This window comes from Ictalurus furcatus, chromosome 15 (genome assembly GCF_023375685.1).
Source record: "Ictalurus furcatus strain D&B chromosome 15, Billie_1.0, whole genome shotgun sequence".
Lineage (NCBI taxonomy): Eukaryota > Metazoa > Chordata > Actinopteri > Siluriformes > Ictaluridae > Ictalurus > Ictalurus furcatus.
Window position 1 is genome coordinate 17,881,066 of NC_071269.1, and position 24,736 is coordinate 17,905,801.

Here is a 24,736-nt window from a genome sequence, read left to right on the forward strand (position 1 = left end):
GGAGTTGTGCAGCTGAGGCAGGCTGTTCAGTGCTAGTGCAGGGGAAGATGGCAGACACTCGGAGGAGGGACGGATTGTGCTCTGGACACCTCCAGACAGTTTGATGTTTAATTAGAGAACACCTCGTTTTGTGGCTTTTCCCCACCCGGCCTTTTCCTCCCTGTCTTGTTAGGTCTGTTTCCGAGCCAGAGCATGTGAGAACGGTAGTTGTGTTCCACCGACAAGGTGCCAGTGATGTTTTCGCTGTATTCAACCCACTTAAACAGTCTCAGCCATCAAGACTGGTTCAGTTGAACCGCTAAAACGCTGCTGATCTAGATCTTAGGACCAGTGATGTTACTGGAATGGAGTCTGTCTTATTTTGTTGCCATGACAACAAGTTGATCACGGCATTAAAACAATACACGATGAACACTGGGATTTTTACTATTCTTGCAAAAACTCTAGATTTGATTTCAATTCAATTCAATTGTCTTTGCATAGCGCTTTTAACAGTGGACATTGTCTCAAAGCAGCTTTACAGAAAGCAACTTGATTTGTTTTGACTGCATAAAGCAACATAGCAGCTGTATTTCTGGATTGCAGCTGGATTGATCCTAATCTCAGGTTACTGTCTGTGGGTCCATGGGTTTGCCCCAGGTTCTCTCATCGCCTCCCCCAACCAACACTGCACATTATTATAGGTTTATCTGATAAAATGACCATTGATTGTAGGTACACTATAGTTCTTATCTGATTAATTCCCTACTGAACGTATACCTTAATTTGCTACTCAGTGTATATTGTCATAGACAGCATGCTACTGTTCTACCCTGAATTCTTCCTATCTTATATTAACGTCTTTCATGAAAATAACCGTTCAATAATTAACTAGCGTAAGTACGAGATTCTGTCTTGTAAAAAGCATTCATGTCCTTCCTAGAACTTGTAATTCCAACTTGTAAACTAGGAATTTTCGGAGAGCTCCAACTTACTGTACTGTGCCAACGCCATGCGGAAACACTCAAAATGGCGTCTTCAGCAGTAAAAAGTGGTTAAGTAGTTATCTCGTAATATTCCTGTGTAATAATTTGTATCATTGACTATCATTAATATCTTAATAATGCAAGATTAATCTGAAAAGAAATGAAAGATATACAATACAGCTTAATGTAGCTACCACAGAGTTGGAGTTGTTGCTTAGATTTTCAAACAACACCACATTACCACTATTAATAAACATGTTATTGTTACCTGATGCACTTTCTGTGATATTTTCTTAATGTTGTAACTATAAAAGTAACTGTAAGAGCGATTTAATGCTGTAACTATGTATTTTGCAACTATGTATTTTGCAACACGGATTCGTTTTGGCATATAGGAGCGCATAATTCCAAGCCAGAGTCCAGTCAATGGATAAGCGTGCATGTGTGTGTGTGCGTGTGTGTGTGTGTGTGTGTGTGTGTGTACATCTAAGAGTTCCTTTAACCGCCTCTCAGTTTCACAGGAATGACAAAACTTCTTCTCGGGCATTGGGGAGCATCCCAATGGACCCCTCGTCACACTCTGAACAATAACACAGACACAGTTAGATAGTGTTTGTCTCTCTATATGTGTGTGTGTGTGTGTAGTGGTAGCCACAGAACCTCCACTCAGTTTAAAAGCATGTCAGTGTTGATCTAAGTTCCTGGCATTGTCTCGCCGCTTGCCGTAGTCTTGAGAGAGCTGGTGTGGACACTGTATCCGAGTGAACACGGCTCTGATTTAGAACAAAATCAACGTGACCTGTGAAAGAGAAAGGGGGCTTGCGGGATTTCAAGGGTGGTGATCCATAAAAGCACACAAGGTCAGGGAAGAGAGGCGAGACCCTGGATGTACCACACGAGAGTGTGTTATATCCTACACTAGCTAACTGATGCATGGCTTGGCAGAAAGGTAATATTAGAAAGCTTTTTACACTTCAGCGGCTGTGCTCAGGACACCTAAAAGTTATCTCTAGATGAACTTCGAAACGTGTCACGTCAAGAGCGTTCGCAAAGAGACCTAGGCATAAAAGAGCGAAAGAGAGACAAGAATGCAAGATGATGTGGTGTCAGAACTGTCAGTGGACCAGAACAGGGTCTCGTTCTGTAATACATAATACAAGGGCATTGTAATACGTGGGCAGGTCAGGCCTCTGTGTCCATCAGAGAGAGAGAGAGAGAGATGGAGAAAAAACATGCTGGGCCTTTTGTGCTACCAATGCTTTTAAACTCTGACAATATTCTCACCATGATACATACCTAGCACTCTTTTTGTCCACACATATACATTTAGGGTGTTTTCATACTTTAGTTTTTTCTTTGCACACATGAGGCCATTTGGACTGAAAGTTCAGTACGTTTGATCAAGCTTGAAAGCTTGTTTTCAAACATAGGTGATGTCCAGGGAACTGACCTCTGGCGAAAATGGTGAACCACGTGTCAAAAAGTGCGTCACAAATGAAAGAAACAGCACGTTTCTTTAATTTTAATCAGATATTAATATGAGCAATAATGTAATGTACATATTACATATCTCTCTGGGATTTTATGCAATAGTAATTGTACAGCAGAAATGATAATATCGTTAATAATAATAATTTTTTTTTTGGTTCAAAAAATAAATTATATATTTATTAAATAAACATTAATAATAATTTCAGTGATGTAAATATCTGTTTGCTATCGCGTTAAAAATGTTACACAGCAGAAGTGGTGTGCGGAATTCGTTTCAATTAAATACACAAATTAAATCGATTTTTAATTGACACCACCCAGTCGTTAAATTATTTTCCTATAACATCGTGTTTTATTCCTCGTATACCACAGAAATTTGCCTGTTTACTGTTGGTGTTGTAGAACATCCACGAAAATAAGTTCCTGTTATCATTTATTTCATATCAGTTATGAATAAGTTTGTCCCTCATGAGTCTCTATTTTTTTAAATGCAGCTTGTTACTAGAGGTCGATTTTGCCGAAAAATATTTATATTTATATTTTTATTATATTTTATATTTTTATTTATTATATTTTTATGTATATTTATCTTTTCAGATTTATATTTCTTTAATTTAAAAAAGTACAGTACATTTTCGTGGTACAGTCGGAACTGTTTACTTTTGTAATAAGGTTCAGCAATATTTTACTTTGAATGTTAGGGGGCAGCTGCGATAGACTGGCACCCTGTACAGGGGGTACCCCGCCTTGTGCCCGATGTTCCCTGGGATAGGCTCCAGGTTCCCCGTGACCCTAAAAAGGAGTAAGCGGTAGAAGATGGATGGATGGATACTTAGGGGGCAGTGGTGGTTGAAAGGTTAAGGCTCTTGGTTACTGATCTCAAAGTCAGGGGTTCAAGCCCTGGCACTGCCGTGCTCTGACCCCAACTTCCTGACATGCTGGGGTATGCAAAGAAAAGATTTTTGCTGTAATGTATAGGTGACCAATAAACACTCATTATCATTATGTTCTCATTCAGTATCAATTGTATCGGTTGATTAATCGGTTATCAGCAGGTACTGCCCAAATTCGTTATCAGTAAAATCCACTATCGTTCCACCTCTACTTGTTACCACAAAACCAAAACGTCCTCCTCCCTGATGACGGTCCCGTTCCAGACATTTAAAGTTACAGCTTTACTTTCGACACAGAAGACGCCTTCTAAAAATGTTAAATCAACGTCTCCTCACAGAAAACACCACAACAATGACCACACTTTTTTCTTCCTTTTTTTTCTTTTAATCAGTTTATTATTAGCCTTAGATTATGTGGAGCATCTGCCGTATTCCCTGTGAATGAGCTGTTACTATAGAAACGACACGGTATTAGAACAAGCTCATAAACATAAAGCTGTAATTTGAATTACGGCCGTATCTAGGGTCAGAACTGCTGTTATGGAAAATCAATCAATACCTTCTGACCAATCAGCTTTGCAAATTGAACAGCCCTGTGGTTTAAATATACAACAAACACATCACCCTCGAACGAAGTCCGAATCGATTTTGTGTCTGATCTCGAGTATTCAGGCCTCTAAGAGAGTCTTCTCTCACGTACCCCGAATCTCTTTATTGCATTATATCATGACAGTGTAGCTTTTTTCTGACACACACTGGGCCTGGGCACGGTTAACACAAATGCTTGTGCAACACATTGCCTACAAGATGAGCTCATCAGAGTGTGAGAGTGTGTCAGCGCTGGTCCCACACGCTGGCACTTTAGTGCACCGGAGCTCTGAGAGAGTGCAGCTGGTAATGTGAAGCTAATTATACAGTATGAAGTCCAGGCACTCGCTATCTCTGTGTTTAGATATGACATTGGGAGTGTGACACTGATAGTGTGCATGCTGCTGACCCATATACACACACTACCCGATAGCAGGATGCATGTCTCGGGCCTAGTGACAGTAACGACCCTGTATACCTGCTACTATCTCTCTCTCTCTCTCTCTCTCTCTCTCTCTTTCTCTCTCCCTCTCTCTCCCTCTCTCTCTAAGCAGTGGCTTATAAAGACTAACAGTGTGCTCCATCACGAGACATCGAGCTCGATGACTAGACAGCCATAGGGGACAAGACACTCTGATTAATGTTGAGTACTTGAATGTTTATTACACAATGTCTACCAACTAAAAATAACACTGCATATATATATATATATATATATATATATATATATATATATATATATATATATATAAAGGGGATGAATCGATAATCAAGGCGTTAATAAGTTAAGTGGTCATAGAGCGGTGGAGAATTTGGGCAGCTGTGGGTGATGAATCCAATTAGAGGTGCAGATCGGAGCTAGGGGTAGTCTGATTATATATATAGCTCAACCTTCAGTGTGTGTGTGTGAGAGAGAGAGAGACAGAGAATCTGGGTCACCGTGGTAACTGTGGAAGTCTTCATAACTGTCCGTGTTACATAAGCAAGCAAGTAATGAGACATGACTATAGGAAACTCATCAACGACAGGGTGGTGTGATGTGGGCCAACGTGAAGCGCTGTTCTGTTACCCACACCACCCCCACCCTGATTATTTTCCACTCGCAGCCTGTCACTAAGTGTTTTATTCACCTTAAGCCAATGCAAACAATTTTTTTTTGTTTATTACATAACGATCTTATGAATTTATAGCTACGTGAAGTGTTGTCTAAAGTCCCCGTGAAGTGCTTTGAAATGCGTTGATGTAATTTCCACTGAAACAGCAAGTCAGGGTGGGACATAGGGTATCTGGTGGCTCCGCCCCCTTTTTAAATAACAAATCGCTAATAATAACATCGGCAACTTCAGCAAGTTGATTTGTATAACATTGGGGGCGGGACACTTCAGATCCTAGAGAGCGTTTGATTGATGAGAAGCTGAAGTGCAGAATGATGTCATCACAAATGTTGATCCGTATCGGTGGTAGATACGAAGAGATATGTAGAGACTGTACATTTTGAACGCATGCTAAATATGAATTTTGCTATTGTTTTGGAGCGCACTAGCTTATAGATGACCTTAAGGCTAACATATTCATACTAAAAGCCACAAAACATCCATTTTGATTTTATGAGGCACTTCAAAGTTACTTCTTCGTCCCCGTTGTCACTTACATTAACTCTTGTAAATGATCGTTTACTCACCAGCCTTGCTTTTTAGTTCTCTCTCTTCTCTTTTCTTAATAATACAGTTTATTACCAAGACATCTCAAAACCTCCTTATTGAAGAACATAGAAAAAAACGTAATTAAAAAGCTTTACGTCTGACTACTACAAAGCACTGACAATGGAGACAAAGGTCTCCTCACAAACAACCTGTATCATATCGACCATTACATGCCCATTTAATCTGTTTATGTGGAGCGAGAGCCTTACAAGTAACTGTGTGCATTGTTACTATAGAAACGATAATGTATTCGAACACGCGTATTAACATAAACCTATAAAGCAGACGGAACGACTGTCAGAGTAGACACCTCCCCGATTTGAGACTCCAACTGCACCGTGCTATAATATGTTTTGTAGAGTGCACAGTTTTCTAATCCCAACCCTTTTCTACTCCTTCCTCTCCCCCTTTTTCCTTTCTCCTCCACTACTTAACGTCAGTCCTGCTGAAGCTTGTCAGCTGGAGCCCGTCCTCTTTCCGTGCTTAGCTCCTAATGTATGTCCATCACGACTTGTCACCATACCTCCTCCTCCTCCCAACCCTCTTTACTTTGTGATCGCTCTCTCGATCACTCGTCAGCCACCTCGGTCTGCTTCCTGAGGGTTTCACCTCAGATGCCTCGCCTGTGTTAGAAGCAGGAGCCTAAATGAGTTCCTTGTTTTAAATTCATGATGCGTGGATAGAAATAGTTTGTATGCCCTTGCAGGCATTACTTGGTGATAAGTGCTCCGTCAAAAAGCAAACAGCGCCTCTGGGGTGAATTCTGTCTGCGCCGTACTAATATTTCCCTCTCTCGCTTCTCGACGTGCCGACACACTAATGATTGTCTTCCTCTGAGCAGGACAGAGAAAAGAATGGAAAAAGAGGAAAATATAGACGTGAGATACGCCAGAGTCTGTGCTATCCTGTGAAGACTCGACCCTCTCCGGTGTCATATCCTAGCGAATATTCAGTGACTTTAATGTGAAGCAATGGCTCAAGAGATGCCTTTTCATGCATGAGAACACGCCTAAAACGCACTCATGCATGATGATGTGAATGGCACTCGGTGACAGGAGGCTTACAGACCCCCTACTTTAGCGCACGTCAGTACTAAAAACCTTAATAGCCCGGTGGAGAGAGCTCGAGTCCTTCGAGAAGCCGGGATGGGGTTTGACAATTCGCAGGGCTGTGAGCTTGAGAGTGCTGGTGATGAGGAGCAGCCATAGGAGCTGTCAGCATTGCTAATCTTCTCAGGCTTTGGCTCTGTGGTGAAAGCTGGGACTAATTAAACTCGCATGGAGGAAACGGATGACGTCGGGAGGCTGATGCTATGCCAGGTCTTCATTGTGGTGTAACTGGGTTGGGTGTACACTGCTAGGCATAAAAAATGGGCCAAGCCCAAAATGGCAAAATATTAAGGTTTTTAATGGTCTTAACAACAAATCATTGGTCAGCAAATGAGCAAGAATCAAACAAATACATACAGTAACTTAGTATTGGAAATCTCATTGTTTATGCCCAGGAGTGTATATGGGTTTGTGTATAAATAGCTGAAAATACAAAGACTGTAGTATGAGACACATATGACACTTTGAAAATAGATAATAATCAACTTAAGGTCGGTAATGACATGTCACCTGATTATTTACCTCTGCCAGCATTGCTAATCTTCTCAGGCTTTGGTTCCCTGGTGAAAGCTGGGACTAATTAAACTCGCACGGAGGAAACGGATGATGTCAGGAGGCTGTGATGCTACTCCAGGCCTAGTGGTGTAAAGACTGGTTGCATACTGACTTGTGTATGAATGCTATAAGTGCTATAAGACGAATATGACACTCGAAGACAAGCTGTTACTGGAAAATAATCAACTGAGGGGTGGTAAAGACATCACACCTGATTGTTTTCCTCTTCCAGCATTGTTAATCTTCTCAGGCTTCGGTTCTGTGGTGACGTTTGGGACGTTTGGTTTTAACACAGCATCATAGTAGTAATGATATCACACCAGCTCGTTGTTGATCATGTTCTATAAACACCATGCCCGGCGTTGATAATGTTCTTAGGCTTCAGTTCTGTGGTGACATTTGAGATTATAATTAAACTTCCAATGAGAAAGTGGATAACTTTGAGAATCTTCAAGACTGTACCAGTCCTCTTAACACAACATCATCTCATCGTTGATCATTTTCCTATAAACACCATGCCCGGCATTGCTAATGTTCTCAGGCTTTGGGTTTGTAATAATATTTGGGACTAATTAAACTTCCACTGAGAAAGTGGAGGATGTTTTGAGGCTTCGGTGCTATGCCAGTAGCATGAAGGTTGTGTGTTGGGTGTGTATGGATCTGTGTATCCGTGTGCGAGTGTATACTGTATGTGTGTGAGAAAGGGAAAGCAGGAATGACAGAAGCTATATTTATGCCTTCTGTGCCACATCTCCTCTCTAATACCCCGGCCCACATTGGCTGATCATAGCAATTACCGGGTTCTCGAAGTCCCTGCCACTCTTTCACACCTTCTCATTATCGGGGTTGCTTCTATACTTGTGCGCTCATGTTTGCACTCAAAAGTGTAGTGCTTCCTGTTTCTCTATATCTATTCCTTTTCCCTCTGTTTGAAATCTTTCCTCTCTTTCCCGCACACATTTTGTAGCAGTGTGCCGTTTTCCCGTGAGTAAAGCCCGAAAACTTTAGATGTGGCTGTACTGTGTGTGTGTGTGTGTGTGTGTGTGTGTGTGTGTGTTCCCAGTGGCTGTCCCACACTAGCATATGGCTGTCAAACTGTTACAGCTGGAGTCCTTGAGCAGTCGCTCTGCCTCGGAGACGACGGCCCGCTGTTTCAAAGAGGCTTCTGTTGCTTCTGAAAAGGTCTCTTTCTTTTCTTTTTTTTTTTTTACTGAGAGAATATGGAACCCATCTCAATTACCAAAGTCAGCTTCAACTTTTGGAACTTTCTATACACCATAATCACAACTGTGTGTAAGATTATGTTCCAGAAAAAGTTGGGGTTTTTTTTATTATTTCCTCCTTTTCCGCCCCGCTCACTTTCTCTTTTCTGTACTCGGCTTAAAAAACCTGATAGTTTTTCTCTCCTTCACAGGAGTGCAAACTAAGGAAGCAAATAGGAAGGAAGAAAGTGAAAGAGTGTGTGTGTGTGTTTTTTTTTTTTTAAATAAAACAAACAGACATGAGCTGCAGTTGTGTTTTAGAAGCTGTGCCATGGGATAAATTTGAATGTTCCAGAAGGTCATGACTGTTTACTGATGATGTGCTCACCTTTACTGTCTGTAGATCAGAACTGAAAGCTTGCTTTGAAGCAGAGACACTGTGACGTTAAGGCTACAGGCTACTTTCTAAAATAAAAACCTTTCTTTTTTCGGAAATTGATATTTCAAAAAGAGATTTTGTCTATTTTTTTTTATCATTGCAGTAGGAGAAGAGAAAGCATATTTGATTAATTTTGATTTTTTTAATGAAAGTTTCTGCAAATATTTTCTCCTTTCACTGCAAAAAAAAAATCAAAAAAATCCCATCTTAGCAAGTGGAAATATCTTGAATATAGTCGCATTTATTTAGTATTTCCTGTGATAAAATTGCAACAAATCAAATATAAGATCATTTCAAGCTTGAAGTAGTCTTGTTCTTTGCCAGATATTCTAATTTGCTTGTTTTAAGCATCTATTTGTAGAAAAAATGGCAAAAAGATCTTCCAGTAGAATAAGAAAACTGAGTTTGAAATGAGTAATAATGTCTAGAATTATGTTTAATGATCTTATGTTTGGTTTATTGTAATCTTATAATTAGAAATACTAGGTATATTGTACTTTATTCACGATATTTGCACTTGCTAAGATGACATTTTTTGCAGTGTTGGCAATGATAAGAATTTATAGTATAGAGTGCTGTGAAGTATTTGCCCCATCCTGATTTCTTTTGTTTTTGTGTATATCTCATACTAAATAGTTTTAGATCTTTAAATGAAATACAACATAAAACAAAGGCAACCTGAGGAAACACACAATACTGTTTTTTTTAAATTATTTTATTTTTTTTGTCTTTTAAGCAAAAAAAGTTATCCAACAGCTATCACCCATGTGAAAAAATAATTGCCCCTTTAAACTTAAAATCGGGTTGTGCCATTTTTAGCAGCAATAACTGCAATCGAATGCTTTCGATAACTGGAGATCAGTCTTTCACTTACTTCTAGGACTAGGATTCACTCCTACGCTTTGGATCTTTGTCTTGCTGCATAATACAGTTGTGCTTGAGTTTCAACTTACGGACTGAAGACCAGATATTCTTAGGATTTTTTGGTAGAGAGCAGAATTCATGTTTCCCTCAATTATTGCAAGCTTCCCAGACCCTGAAGCAGCAAAGCATCCCCACACCATGACACCTCCACCACCATGCTTGACTGTAGGTATGATGTTCTTTTTGTGGAATTCGGTGTTTGGTTTACGCCCGATGTAATGGAACCCCTGTCTTCCAAACAGTCCCACTTTCGACTCATCAGTCCCCAGAACATTCTCCCAAAAGGTTTGAGGATCATCAAGGTGTGTTTTGCCCAAATTCAGATGAGCCTCAGTGTTCTTCTGGGTTAGCAGTGGTTTTCACCTCACCACTCTTCCATGGATGCCATTTTTGCCCAGTGTCTTTCTGATAGTGGAGTCATGAACAGTGACCTTTACTGATGCAAGAGAGGCCTGTAGTTCCTTTGATGTTGTCCTTGGCACTTTTGTGACTTTTTGGAAGGTCGGCCACTTCTGGGAAGGAACACTACTGTTCTGAGTTTTTCCATTTGGAGATAATGGCTCTCACTGTGATTCTTTGGAGACCCAGAGCCTTTGAAATAACTTTGTAACCCTTCCCAGACTGATGTATTTCAATCACCTTCTTCCTCATCATTTCTGGAATCTTAGATTGTATTTTAATTTCTTAAACAATTTAGTATGGGGCATACACAAAAACAGAAGAAATCAGGATGGGAGCAAATACTTTTTCACAGCACTGTACGCCAGCTTCCATCCTGAGGTAATGGTAAACTCGTTAGCTTAGTTTTTAGTTAATGTGAGGTTGCAGTTGCAAACAGAGAGCTTACAACCTTAAAACATGCTTCATTAACTTTTGGTTAATCATCTGAAGAGAGGAGGGCCCTGTCCCACTACTAGAAATGTACTGGGACAGTTCATTGCGCAACAGGAACATCTGAGCACATCTCAGTTCATGCAAAGATGCGTTCTGTGTCCTCCTGTCCTTCCGAGTTTGTTCTTCCAAGGCAGCCTGGCAAGAACGGTCTTTACCAGATCTTTGTGTCCTTAGAATTAAGAAACAACTTATGTCTTTTATTTTTATTTTTTGCAATGCTTTCTCTTTTGACACACAAGTATTAGAGCTAGGCCCCAATGAAAAAATGAAATAAAATGGAATTGAATGAGGTCTTAACTTGACACGTCTGGTGTGAATTGAACTCCGGGATTGGGGGTTCGAATCTCGCATCCGCCTTGAGTGTGCAGAGCTTGCATGTTTTTCCTGTGTTTCGGGGGTTTCTTCTGGGTACTCCATTTTCCTCCCCCAGTCCAAAAACATGCAGTGTAGGCTGATTGACATTTCCAAATAGTGTTTTCTCCGTAGTGTGTGTATGTGTGCCCTGCAATGGTTTGGCACCCTCTCCACGGTGTCCTCTGCCTTGTACCCCGAGTCCCCTTGGATAGGCTCCAGGATCCCTGCGACCCTGTGGATGGATGGATGTTTCCTTGACTTAAATAGCGGCCATGGAAAGCGCACGTGTGCATTCATCAACATGCTTTTCTGGACTCGTTTTTTTTAATTGGAACATCCTTTATAGCTAGTTGATTTTAAACCAAGTGCATTCTCTAGCTACATTTCCATTTGTTTTCACTGCAAATCCCTGAGTCAATTTTTAAGATGTTTTATGAGGTTACTGAGTTATGAGTACCTCCTCTTGATATTTTCACAGAACACAGTTTGCCGTCTGCTTTGCTTTGATTGTTATTATTAATCATTTAAAAATATCCAGATCGCTGGTATTTTGCATGTCCTCCTCATGCTGTGGGAGTTTAATAATAATAATAATAATAATCAATAATCCGTCTTTATTGATCACATATACGTTACAACACAGTGAAATTCTTTTCTTTGCATACCCCAGCATGTTATGAGGTTGCAGTGGGTCAGTCATGATATGGCACCCCTGGAGCAGAGAGGGTTAAGGGCCTTGCTCAAGGGCCCAACAGCGGCAGCTTGGCAGTGCTGGGGCTTGAACCCCCACCATTCCAATCAGTAACCCACAGCCTTAACCGTCAAGCCACCAGTACCCCAGATTCCTCTGGTACTCCAGTTTCCTCCCTCTGTCCAAAGTCCAAAGGCTGATTGGCATGTCCAAAGTGTGAAAGTGTGTGTGATTGAGCCCTGTGAAGGATTGGCACCCTGTCCAGAGTGTACCCCACCTTGTGCCCGATGCTCCCTGGGATAGGCTCCAGGTTCCTCCAGGCGGTATAGAAAATGGATGGATAATAATAATAATAATGACATTTTACTAAGACTCTTTCTTATAAATGTATTAAACATGTTAAATGTTTCCGAGGGCAACCACTCTTTGTTCTTAAGCCTACTATGTTTTAATAATAAAAAAAAAATCATAAAAATGCAGCAGAAAGGAATTTTGTTCCTTTTAAATGAGCTTATTTCTACGCTTCAAAGCTCAGGCACATTTTCGTTGTTCCAATGCTGGTGCTTTGAAGTGGCAAAAAATTAGCCTCTGTTCTACTGTTTACATATTTTATGTGCCAGTTGAAAGAATTTCACATTCTCTTCAAAGCGTGGATGATTTGTGCTCTGGCACTGTGGAACATCCTCCTGTATGAAACTGGAAGCAGTGGTTAAGGTTTCGAGCCAGCATAGCTTTGCGATTGCATCGGAATTGTAAGTCACCTTCATATAAAAGCATCTGCCCGATAAATAAATGTGAGCGTAATGAAAATGGGCACTTTTTTTTTCTTAGGGTTTTTTTTTTTTTTTTTTTTTTTCATATCTGCACAGCAGTGTAAGGGTTGGAACTGTTCGTGACCTGTTTTTAATGCATCCACTAGCAGTTTGCACTCCTGCTGCTCAGAGGCTCACACTAAACAGGTTTATTATAGCTGTTTATTCCAAAGCGCTATAGACCCCTGAGTGAGACACGTCACCGTGACGCCAGCCGCTCCTCCTGCTTGCAGAAACATAGCAGGAGGCCATAGGGGGTTTTAAGTTCAAGCCAGAATTTGTTTTGAAAATGTCATGTTGTGTCAGAACTGGAAAAGTGTTCATAAACACACACTATCAATTGAAATCAGACACCTTTCCAAGTCAACAGAACATGGTTGTGGTTACAGGTACTGTAGTTAGGACGGAAAATTGGTCCGAGGAGCTCTGTCTTTGCAGCGCCCTTTAGATTTCAGCTGTATAGCTAACTATCATATCAGTAAACTAAATAAGAGTTTATTCTTTTGTGCATACAGAGTGCTTTAAGCATCTATATTCGATTCAATTGCACATTCCCACCCAGACACAATGCAAAAATAATAAATAAAATCTTACATAGCACTGTAAACATCGAACTGTAAACATTGAACACAGACAAAACAAGTAGAAATAATAATAAGCTGTAAACATTGTAAACAGTGAACACAGACAAAACAAGTAAAAATAATAATAAGCTGTAAACATTGTAAATACAGAACACAGACAAAACAAGTAAAAATAATAATAAGCTGTAAACATTGTAAACAGTGAACACAGACAAAACAAGTAAAAATAATAATAAACTGTAAACATTGAACTCAGACAAAACAAGTAAAAATAATAATAAGCTGTAAACATTGAACACAGACAAAACAAGTAAAAATAATAATAAGCTGTAAACATTGTAAACACTGAACACAGACAAAACAAGTAAAAATAATAATAAGCTGTAAACATTGTAAACATTGAACACAGACAAAACAAGTAAAAATAATGATAAACTGTAAACATTGAACTAAGACAAAACAAGTAAAAATAATAATAAGCTGTAAACATTGTAAACATTGAACACAGACAAAACAAGTAAAAATAATGATAAACTGTAAACATTGAACTCAGACAAAACAAGTAAAAATAATAATAAGCTGTAAACATTGTAAACACTGAACACAGACAAAACAAGTAAAAATAATAATAAGCTGTAAACATTGTAAACATTGAACACAGACAAAACAAGTAAAAATAATGATAAACTGTAAACATTGTAAACATTGAACACAGACAAAACAAGTAAAAATAATAATAAGCTGTAAACATTGAACTCAGACAAAACAAGTAAAAATAATGATAAACTGTAAACATTGAACTCAGACAAAACAAGTAAAAATAATAATAAGCTGTAAACATTGTAAACATTGAACACAGACAAAACAAGTAAAAATAATAATAAGCTGTAAACATTGTAAACACTGAACACAGACAAAACAAGTAAAAATAATAATAAGCTGTAAACATTGTAAACATTGAACACAGACAAAACAAGTAAAAATAATAATAAGCTGTAAACATTGTAAACATTGAACACAGACAAAACAAGTAAAAATAATAATAAGCTGTAAACATTGTAAACACTGAACACAGACAAAACAAGTAAAAATAATAATAAGCTGTAAACATTGTAAACACTGAACACAGACAAAACAAGTAAAAATAATAATAAGCTGTAAACATTGTAAACATTGAACACAGACAAAACAAGTAAAAATAATGATAAACTGTAAACATTGAACTCAGACAAAACAAGTAAAAATAATAATAAGCTGTAAACATTGAACACAGACAAAACAAGTAAAAATAATAATAAGCTGTAAACATTGTAAACACTGAACACAGACAAAACAAGTAAAAATAATAATAAGCTGTAAACATTGTAAACATTGAACACAGACAAAACAAGTAAAAATAATGATAAACTGTAAACATTGAACTCAGACAAAACAAGTAAAAATAATAATAAGCTGTAAACTTTGAACACAGACAAAACAAGTAAAAATAATAATAAGCTGTAAACATTGTAAACACTGAACACAGACAAAACAAGTAAAAATAATAATAAGCTGTAAACATTGTAAACATTGAACACAGACAAAACAAGTAAAAATAATAATAAGCTGTAAACATTGTAAACATTGAACACAGACAAAACAAGTAAAAATAATAATAAGCTGTAAACATTGTAAACATTGAACACAGACAAAACAAGTAAAAATAATAATAAGCTGTAAACATTGTAAACATTGAACACAGACAAAACAAGTAAAAATAATAATAAGCTGTAAACATTGTAAACACTGAACACAGACAAAACAAGTAAAAATAATAATAAGCTGTAAACATTGTAAACATTGAACACAGACAAAACAAGTAAAAATAATGATAAACTGTAAACATTGAACTCAGACAAAACAAGTAAAAATAATAATAAGCTGTAAACTTTGAACACAGACAAAACAAGTAAAAATAATAATAAGCTGTAAACATTGTAAACACTGAACACAGACAAAACAAGTAAAAATAATAAAAAGCTGTAAACATTGTAAACATTGAACACAGACAAAACAAGTAAAAATAATAAAAAGCTGTAAACATTGTATGTAGTAAAAAAAAACAAAAAAAAAACATGACCAAAGCGGGATACAGTACAAGGACAGTCTGAGTCTAATACCAGTCTATCCATCAGACAGAGTCCAGTGTAAATGTAAATGATAAAGTGTAGTGCATGGAAGGTAGGGTGCGTTGTGCTTGTGGTGATGTTATTGGTTAGAACTCAATTTAACTTTAGCTAGTTTGCTACAATGCCTAATTTATATTGCTTTAACTAACCCATGTAGCTCGTCTAAAATCTACACGACGAAACTATGGTAGCTAATGCTAAATAGCTCGCGTTCTTTTGGAGGAGCTGTCCATCATGGACACATTCAGCTAGCTTTGTTCAGTTTTGTTTACGATGTTGTAATAGTAAAATAAAGTAAATATCTTGAGCATGCCTGCAAACAACAACGTTTTAACCATCAAGAGACGTGTTTGCCTTCAATTTCTCTTTAGTATAAACGCTCAGAGTTTCTATGAGATCATTTTTGATCATTAAAAACAAATCAGTAGTCTCAGGTACAATGTGATTAGTTTTATAAGGAAATGAACTGGTACGTTTTACTGCCCTGGTGGAAAAAACAAAAAAACAATAGAAACCCGAATTGTATTGGTTTTAATGGAAACTGTCATGATCCCTGTGGGTCTCTACTGGTAATTTGTTGCCTTCTATTGTTATTTTATGTCTAGTGGATAACCTTAAGGACCAATAGAACAGATTTGAGGTTTGTAATGGTTTTAATGGTTAACTGATGGTTTGTAATGATATTTGTCACATGACAGGTACATGACCATTCATGCACACTGGGCATGTGCATACAAGTGTAAACAGGAAGTTGGTTGCTAGTCATCGGCAGGCACAACAAACTGCCGGTCCATGTAGGGCTTACTCCACTTGAAATGAGATTTGTTGCCGATTGCTCTAATCATAGCTCGCCTCTTGCGCATGTAGGCAGCTGCCGTATTATAAAATACTGAATTTAACTGCACAATGGCTGCTAAGAATGACAACAAAGCCAGCAAAGCTTGCGGTTCAGTCTCCATGTTGTGTATATGATCAAGGTAGCGTAATGGTCATATGGTAGGGGCTTGACCATTCAGGGAAGGATACGCAATGATCCAGAATACCCAATCAGGGAGCGAATGTGGGCGAAGCCACGCCTTCATTTTTAAAAGTCTTCGTTTTGGTCTGCTTACACGGAAACGCAAGGCCAAAGTTTTCAAACTAAAACGGGGTCTTCGGCGTTTCCAAAAGTCTCCGTTCTCGAGGGTCGAAACCGCCGGAGTAGTGTAGACGACACGCTTAACCATAGCAGATGTTATGCGTTTTAAAAATGAAAACGCACTAGTGTAAACAGGGCCTTAGTCACTGACGGGACGCCAAGCCGTAACAATGTTCCACTGTTACACCTGTTGAAAGTGTTAGTTTAGCAGGACATCACGCCCTGTTTTTTAGTGGTATTCTGTAATAATAAGTTGAAAACATTTTAGCTAATGTCAATCCGATTCCGAAATAAAATTCTTGATAGACTTTTTTAGTCAGGTTATAACTAAGTGTTTCTGAGTGTTGCTACGTCAGGTTGCTAGGCTACTTGGGTCTTTTTGCAGCCAGGATGCGCACACATTTTTGTTTACAAACACGAAAGCTGTCTACTGAATTCTCGATTCTGATTGGTCAGATGATGTTAACAGTAGTATATTATTTACATATATATTAGTTTTTTTGTGATCATTGTGGCAAAAAATGCTGGAGTTTTTAATGCTTTTTTTTTTATAGAAAACTACTTGAATTAGCGAAATTGCAGTTACACGAAATCTTTCGCAGTGATGTTTGTTGATAAATGAGACCTTTTAGCTGTACTCATGTTCGACACATGGGAATCGGAGAAGGCTTTGGATGAATGCACATTCTGATGACGTCACATGGCATGACGCGTCTTGGCCCAAATCCGTGGAAAATCTGCGGTAATTTTGAAAAATAGTAAGCTACTACGAATATTGCAGAGTTTGCTTGATTTTGCGTTAATTTCTCCGATCGCAGAATCAGGAAATCTCGAAGGGACTGGCTTGCTGTAATTCCAATACGTTATCACGTCTTGTAAAAGCTTTTAAAGTTTTTGTAAGGAGTCTCCAGTCTCCAGAGTCATAAAACACTTCAGGACAAGCTTTTATTGGGAAATAACCGCACGTCACGTCGTGTTTTACTCCGTACATAGAGGGACTTTGCTCTGTCTTTGCTCTGACTACAGCACTGTACTCGAGGCTTTAAAAGTGGTGAGACCCATTTTGTCTGCTGCGGCTTTTCGAAACGTTTAAGACACAGGGCCATGTGGGGGTCACAGACTGCCGGGAAAAGTGCTTACCAACCTGATGCTTTTAGAGAAGAGAATAATAAGCTGCTGTAGTTCATATTCCAGACAAAGGATTGTAAAGATGGCATGAGAGCTAGGGTTCTTTAAACCAGCATCTTTATTGACTGTGTTGACTTTTATTTTCTTGGGAAGACAGAAGGACAGAAGGCTGCTTTGTGGCTGATTTATCAGGAAAGGGTTCTTGTATGCATAATATTGATGCATCCGTAATGAATCGGGACTCTTGCAGGGAGCAGATAGGAAGCTGGTGTCTAATCCTGGAATAATTACAGTAATGTCAGTACTGCAGGCAGCCTGAGTGGAAAGCACACACACACACACACACACACTCATAACAGCAGTGAAGGTGGAACACAACTTGCACACACATATAGGCCAATAAATGCACTTCCACGTCCTGCAGGATGATGCAGCACAAGCAATTATGGAAACACACCAAACGTGTACAAGCAGACAAGGCACCTACTTGTATGCAAACCCGAACTATAAAGCATGAAACAAAGGCACAAATACATTCACAGCACCCCATAACCTCCGTCAACGAGCAAGGTTTAAACCCGGCATCATTGCGTTTCTTCTAGCCAGCTCTTTCATCATCCTGTATGAGTATAGGAGCATTGTTTTTCTGAGCCCGCACTCCTAACATACAAATGAGCCACTTTGTTGCTCTAATACGGTCTTGTCTCCCCTGGAGAACTTCACACGTCCACATGGGCTGCTGCTCTTTTTGCTTTTTTTCATTCCCCGCTAAAAAAAAAAAGAATTGATTGGGAAATAACGAGCCAGTGATGAAAGGGTTTTTCAGCTTCGCTCAGGAAGGCAGCGTGTCGTGCTGCTGGCTTATGGTTCAATTGTTCTCTCTCTGTCTGTCTGTCTCTCTCTCTCTCTCTGTGTGTCTCTCTCTCTCTATCTGTCTTTCTCTCTCTCTGTTCTCTGCTGGTAGGTTCCTGTTCTTCTAACTGCAGTTCCTAATGAACTTACAGTGCTGCTGAACTACACGCTCTGATGTTCTTATATCACATCTGCCTTTGAATTATTAACTGAGCACTTCCTGTTCTGGGATGTTCTGTCTCGCTCACCCAGCGCTCCCTCCCTCTGTCTTGTTTTATCCCTCCATCATTGGGGAAGGCCTCCTGGCCAGGATGCGGATGTTGGCGTGAATTTTGGCTGTGTGTGTTTGTCCACCGTAGTGGTGGTGTAAGTTTGTAACTTACAGTACAGCACAGTAATAGAAATAGCACAAAAAGTAAGAATTCAAAAGCAGGAAGTGACCAGCTTATGACCTTGTGACCTCTTGCACTCTTATCCCCCCTTCTTTCTTCCCTTCTCATAACCAGCCCCCCCCCCGCCACCCCTCGACCCTCCACACACCTCTCATCTTTGCTTTTCTCCACCCATAGCGCTAACTCCTATCTCTCTGCACCCAGATCTGAACGCGCCGAGCCCATGTCTGAAGATGACGTGCGAGTTCGGGAGCTCGTGCGTGGTGAAGAACGGCGAGGCAGTGTGTGAGTGCTTGGATACGTGCCTCCAAGCCTCTGACCCCGTGTGTGGCAGTGACGGGCAAACCTACACCAGCCAGTGCCAGATGAATGCCATCGGTTGCACCCTGCAAAAACACATCCAAATAAAGCACAAAGGACCTTGTGGTGAGTCTATACCAACACACACTCACACACACTCTCAAACTGACACACACAGGCCCGAATGACGCTCTAAGCCATGCAGCTCTCTTCCCAAATCTGCTCTTTAGTGACATCATCAAGTGATCGAGGGCACGGTGGCTTAGTGGTTAGCACATTTGCCTCGCAACTCCAGGGGTTGGGGGTTCACATCCCTCCTCCACCCTGTGTCCACGGAATTTGCATGTTCTCCTCCACATCCTCTGGTTTCCTCCCCCAGTCCAAAGACATGCGTTGTAGGCTGATTGACATTTCCAAATTGTCCATAGTTGTGTGTGATTGTAAACTGCAATGGGTTGGCACCCCGTCCAGGGTATCTCCTGCCTTGTTCCTCAACTTAGAGGGGTAGGCTCTAGGCTCCCCACAACCCTGTGTAGGAAACGTGGTATAATGGATGGATGGATCAAGTGATCGCGGGCTTGAGGGTAAAAAAGTAAGCATTTGGGACAATCCTAAAGATTTCCTGTGTATAGTGCACTGAACTCACTATTCAGTGACTTACGAGCTCATTAATCACTCAAACAAGTTCCGGGCAGGAAATAATTAGAATGAGATGGCCAGTGAAAAAAACTAATTTCGCTTTCATAGTCAAATGAAGTTCATAATCATTGCATCAGTCCCTTTACCAAAGATCACACTCAGCTGATTACACTTATCAGCTCCATATAATAGCAGTGTGCAGGCTATGAACATAATAATAATAATAATAACAACAATAATAATAATAAAATAATAACAACAGACTCTTTAAGACATAAAACTTTATTTCAGTCTTTATTGTCTGACATTGCTTTAAAGGAAAACAAAACTAAGCCCAAAAAAACAAAAACATCATGACTTGAATATTAATATTAATAATGAATTACAATCAATGTGGATGTCGTGTCATGGCAAACCAGCAACTCCATTTCCCAGTATGCACCCCGGACTACAAACATGGCCGACAACTACAACTCCCAGTGGAACACACAAACACTTCAACTTCTCCTGAGGACTAATCACACACACCTGTTCTCAATCTCACCACACTAAAGAGACACTCTCACACACACACACACACACACAGCCATGGCGAAAGTAATACACTCAGTTGATCTTTTCGCTTTCGTGGCCCAAGCCTTAGTCTAGTGTTTGTTAGCCTGGTTTTTGACTTTTTTTTTTAAAACTCCTTTGACCTCGATTTCTGCCTTACAGGTCCTAGCCTGATCGCCTGACCACTGTCTGTCTTTGCTTATATCTTTTGCCTAGCCCTCTGGATATTAGAATCTTCATTAAAGCGCCTAACTGTAATTGCGTACATCCTAACCCTCATTACGTGACAGTGGGAGTTGAAGTGTTCGTCTATTTTCACTTTGGTTAACACTGTTTCCTACATTACCCACAATGCCCACTGATGGTGGCACCAGTGGGAATTTATCTCCACCAAAAGAGCGATGCAGTGCCACTTTAGTCGGTCCAGCAATCTCAGCTGCTCATCTGTACCCTCTGCTCAAGCAGATCAGCTTCCAAAATGTTCATGATAACACCACCATCGACTCGACACCATCGTGCTCATCATCTCGTATACCGCTAACCAGCTGAGCCGTGTCTGTGCGTCCCAAACTCCGCATCATACAGTGTAGCTGCATTGCATTCTGGGACTTTGAGTCCAACATTTGCTCTCTCTACTAATTTCACATTGGATTTTGGATTAATATGAAAAGCTGAGTGAAAGAAAGACGCTTGCTCGTTTGCTTTTAGGAGCTTAAAAACAAACAAAAAAATGTCTGTCATCCTTTATGTTTGAGATTGCTAGCAGCATCAACCTGTCATGTCAGAGCCACAGACAACAAATAACTTATTATGGAGATTAAGAAAATTCAGCACCAACCAACAAATAAGCCCCAGAATCACTATACACACTATAAATATTTCAATATAAACACGTTTAACGTGTGTAGAGTGACGTTTTCCTTTAACGCAGCCTTTTCCTTGCCTTTCTGTCATATAGTGCAGTAAGAGCACATAGAGAGCGGCTAAAATGAAGCTTAAAATGAGCAGCGGAACACTTAGTGGCCTTGAGGACCAAGTGGTCACACACAAACAAGGATTGCTAATCCACATACAGTTTGTGCCATTTGGGACAGGACCTTACACTCCACTGCCTAGCATGTTTCTCCTTTCAGGCATTTCAGGGCTGCACGAAGAATCGGAGAGAGGACTATCATTTTTCTTGCTTATGACCTTTATTGAAAAGATGCACTCAAGTTAAAATTACAGAGCACCATCGTTCAGGGCAACTGTTTGAGTCTTTTTTTTTTCAAAAAGCCCATTCAGCTTTGTAGCGTTTTTTGTTGTGCAAGTTCGCTTTGTGTAAAAGACTTTTTGTAAATCATCAGCACGTTTATGAACGATCAACACATGGCAGAACATGTGATCTCTTTCTTCCTGTCACCTTTTTTTTTCAGGCCAGTAAACCAGGCTAGTCATGTTAAACCTTAGAGTATGATCAGTGCTGTTTAAAGATCTCATGGCATGTGTTTTCAGTGTGTGTGTGTGTGTGTGTGTGTGTGTGAGTCAGTGAGTGATGTTGTCACACTGTGCGTATATTAATTTGACCCTGTAGTAAATGCCAGTTGTGTGTGTGTGTGTGTGCATGCCTGGGGTCATTTGGCAGCAGTGGAGTTTATCTGACTTGTGTTCTACCTACAGGGCACTGCTGCTCTTTATCCAAGTGCCGCTCCACTGCTATACATACGCCATCAGCACATAAATGACACAGAGATAGCGATATTTCTCTGCTTAGTGCCGGAGACAAGCCCAGCATCAGGGTCTGCAGTGGGGATTAACACACGCAAATAGGTTTGGATGGGGACGCTGTGTCAGAGACAAAGACACACAGAAAGAGAACGAGGGAACGAGAGAGGCTTTTCTGATTTGCACTCAGTGTGAATCCATGTATCATCCATATCAATCCATATCCGTTCTGACATCCAACAACAGAATTTTTCCAGTTTGTTTCTGCAAAACAAACACGGATTCTTTTCATCTGAAACGAGCATTCGGATCCTGAATTCCATTACTCATTTCTCATTCTTAACATTAAATTGGTAAACACGACAAACAAGGCACCTTTTGGTGGTCCGTGAACTGTAAATAACCATTCATGATTTCTTTCTTTTTGTCTTTTTTTTCTTTTACTGACTTGAAAAAAGATTGACCAGAAGTTATGGTCTGTCTAGGTCCATATTCGGGGGACGGGGGGGGGGGGGGGCTTACAGCATTTCTCCTTTAATCTCCTTCAAAGTACTGTCCTTGTGATGTGATACACTTCACCCGGCATTTCTCCAAGTCCTGGAAACTTTTCCTTTAGTCATCCTTTGTCATCATGTCTAGAGCCTCCTGCATTCTTTTCTGGATTTCTTCCACAATGACGAATCTTTTCTCCTTCAGTCTTATTTTTAATTTCGAGAACAAAAAGAAGTCGATATGGAGCAAGAGCTGGAGAATGCGCTGGATAACAAGCGATAACCACATTGACTACGTTTACATGGACAGCAGTAATCTAATCATTGACCTTATTCTGAGTAAGACAATATTGTGATTAAAGTGTATGAGTCGCTTTTAGGATACTCCTTTCATGTTGCCGTTTTACATGTTATAGAACATAGATCGATATGTTATGGTACATGTTATAGAACCTTTTTTTTTTAACTCTTGAATTTGAGCAGGGAGGATCTGGGGAAAATAGCTCAAAGACATTGGAAAGACTGACTGCCCTGGGGTGGGTTCATACCCCGTCCAGGGTGTATCCCGCCTTGGGATACTCTCCAGGTTCTCCCGTGACTTTGTGTAGGATAAGCTGTACGGAAGATGGATGGATGGATGGATGGATGGTGGAATGACATACAGCGATACATCTGCCAACTGGCCTTGAGCATCCATTTTACCAATTTACCTCGTTTATGGAAACTACCATTTCTAGGAGGTTGTAATCTTCTTGTCCTTTCTTCTGTCAAAACAGATCCATCCATCCATCCATTTTCTGTACCGCTTATCCTTACTGGGTCGCAGGGAACCTGGAGCCTATTCAGGGGGCATGGGTGACAAGGCAGGGGACACCCTGGATGGGGTGCCAGTCCATCGCAGGGCACAATCACCCACACATTCACCCACCCATTCACACACCCATTCATATACTACAGACCCTTTTGGTGTCAAAACAGACAAACTGTCAAAATATAAACTTAAAATCCATTGTACTCGGGGTGTAACAATCACACAATTCTGACGCAAAAATCGTAAACCGAATATGACCGATCGTAGTCGATTATAAATATTTTATTTATTTATTTATTTATTTCAAATAGGGACAGTGTACATTATTCAACATTGATAAATGTAAATGCACCCAAGTTAGCCTGAAGGCTTTCATTGGTAGTCCCTTTACCAGATGTTATTAGGCATTATTGCAAAAGGACAGACAACTGGTGTATAAAAATGAATTCATATTTTTAAGCTGATGTGTAACTGGTCTTTATTGATCACATATACATATGCACAGTGAAATTCTTTTTAAGGTTAAGGGCCTTGCTCAAGGGCCCAATAGTGGCAGCTTGGCAGTGCTGGGGCTTGAAACCCTGACCTTTCAATCAGTAACCCAGAGCCTTAAACACCAAGCCACCACTGCCCCAGTGGAATGTGGAAGCCTATATATTCCAATAGTCTAATATTATTAATAAGTCCAATATTGAAACAGCATATTCAGAGTCTAGATTGTCCACTAAAATTTTTTTTTTTGTAAATTTACTGACAAGGCTAAATAAATGGCTAAATTCAGAAAGTGAATTGTTTTTCATATCCCATTTCAAAACTGATATGGATTGAATGGATGATGCACAGATTAGTGTGGCTTGTAGGTTCATTTTTGTTCACGTGAAACCGGAAAAGCATGTGCACATAGAAGAAATAGCAGCCTAGGTAACAAAAAAAAGTGGTGTAGGAGAAAAGAGAAATCTTCGAGCTCTGCAAATGCAATTTGGAATACAAGCCTGTGGGAGGCAGGGAGCCATGTAGCATTCTAGGGAGTAATAAATAGTCTTTATTAAGGAAAAAAACAAAACACACACACGTATAGGTAACGTCAGTAAGCAGTTCTATTGATGGCATTGACTTGCCGCTACAGCAGGCGTCAGCGGAACAGGGTAATAAAGAGCGGCCCCAAACAACTAATCCAGCCCCGGCTCTCGTGCTTTTTCTGGCCTGTTTACAGAGCCGAGCTCTTCAGCGCAAGTGCACTCTGTTTTTATCTCCATTAATTATCCCACCACATTCAGACCACAGCTTCAGCCTTACACACACATCAGGCCCCAGCCATGCATAGTCTTAGCTGTTTTCCTTGACCATGTTTTATGGA

At 39.9% G+C, this 24,736-nt stretch overlaps 1 protein-coding gene across 1 annotated transcript in view; it reads left to right on the forward strand.

Annotated features, from left to right (window-relative positions):
* Nucleotides 1-24,736, forward strand: part of agrn (agrin) — a 271,081-nt gene that overhangs the window by 172,666 nt on the left and 73,679 nt on the right. The window contains exon 9 of the mRNA XM_053643680.1: nucleotides 19,087-19,308. Within this exon, the coding sequence (XP_053499655.1) occupies nucleotides 19,087-19,308 (222 nt within the window). The remainder of the gene's footprint in view (nucleotides 1-19,086; nucleotides 19,309-24,736) is intronic.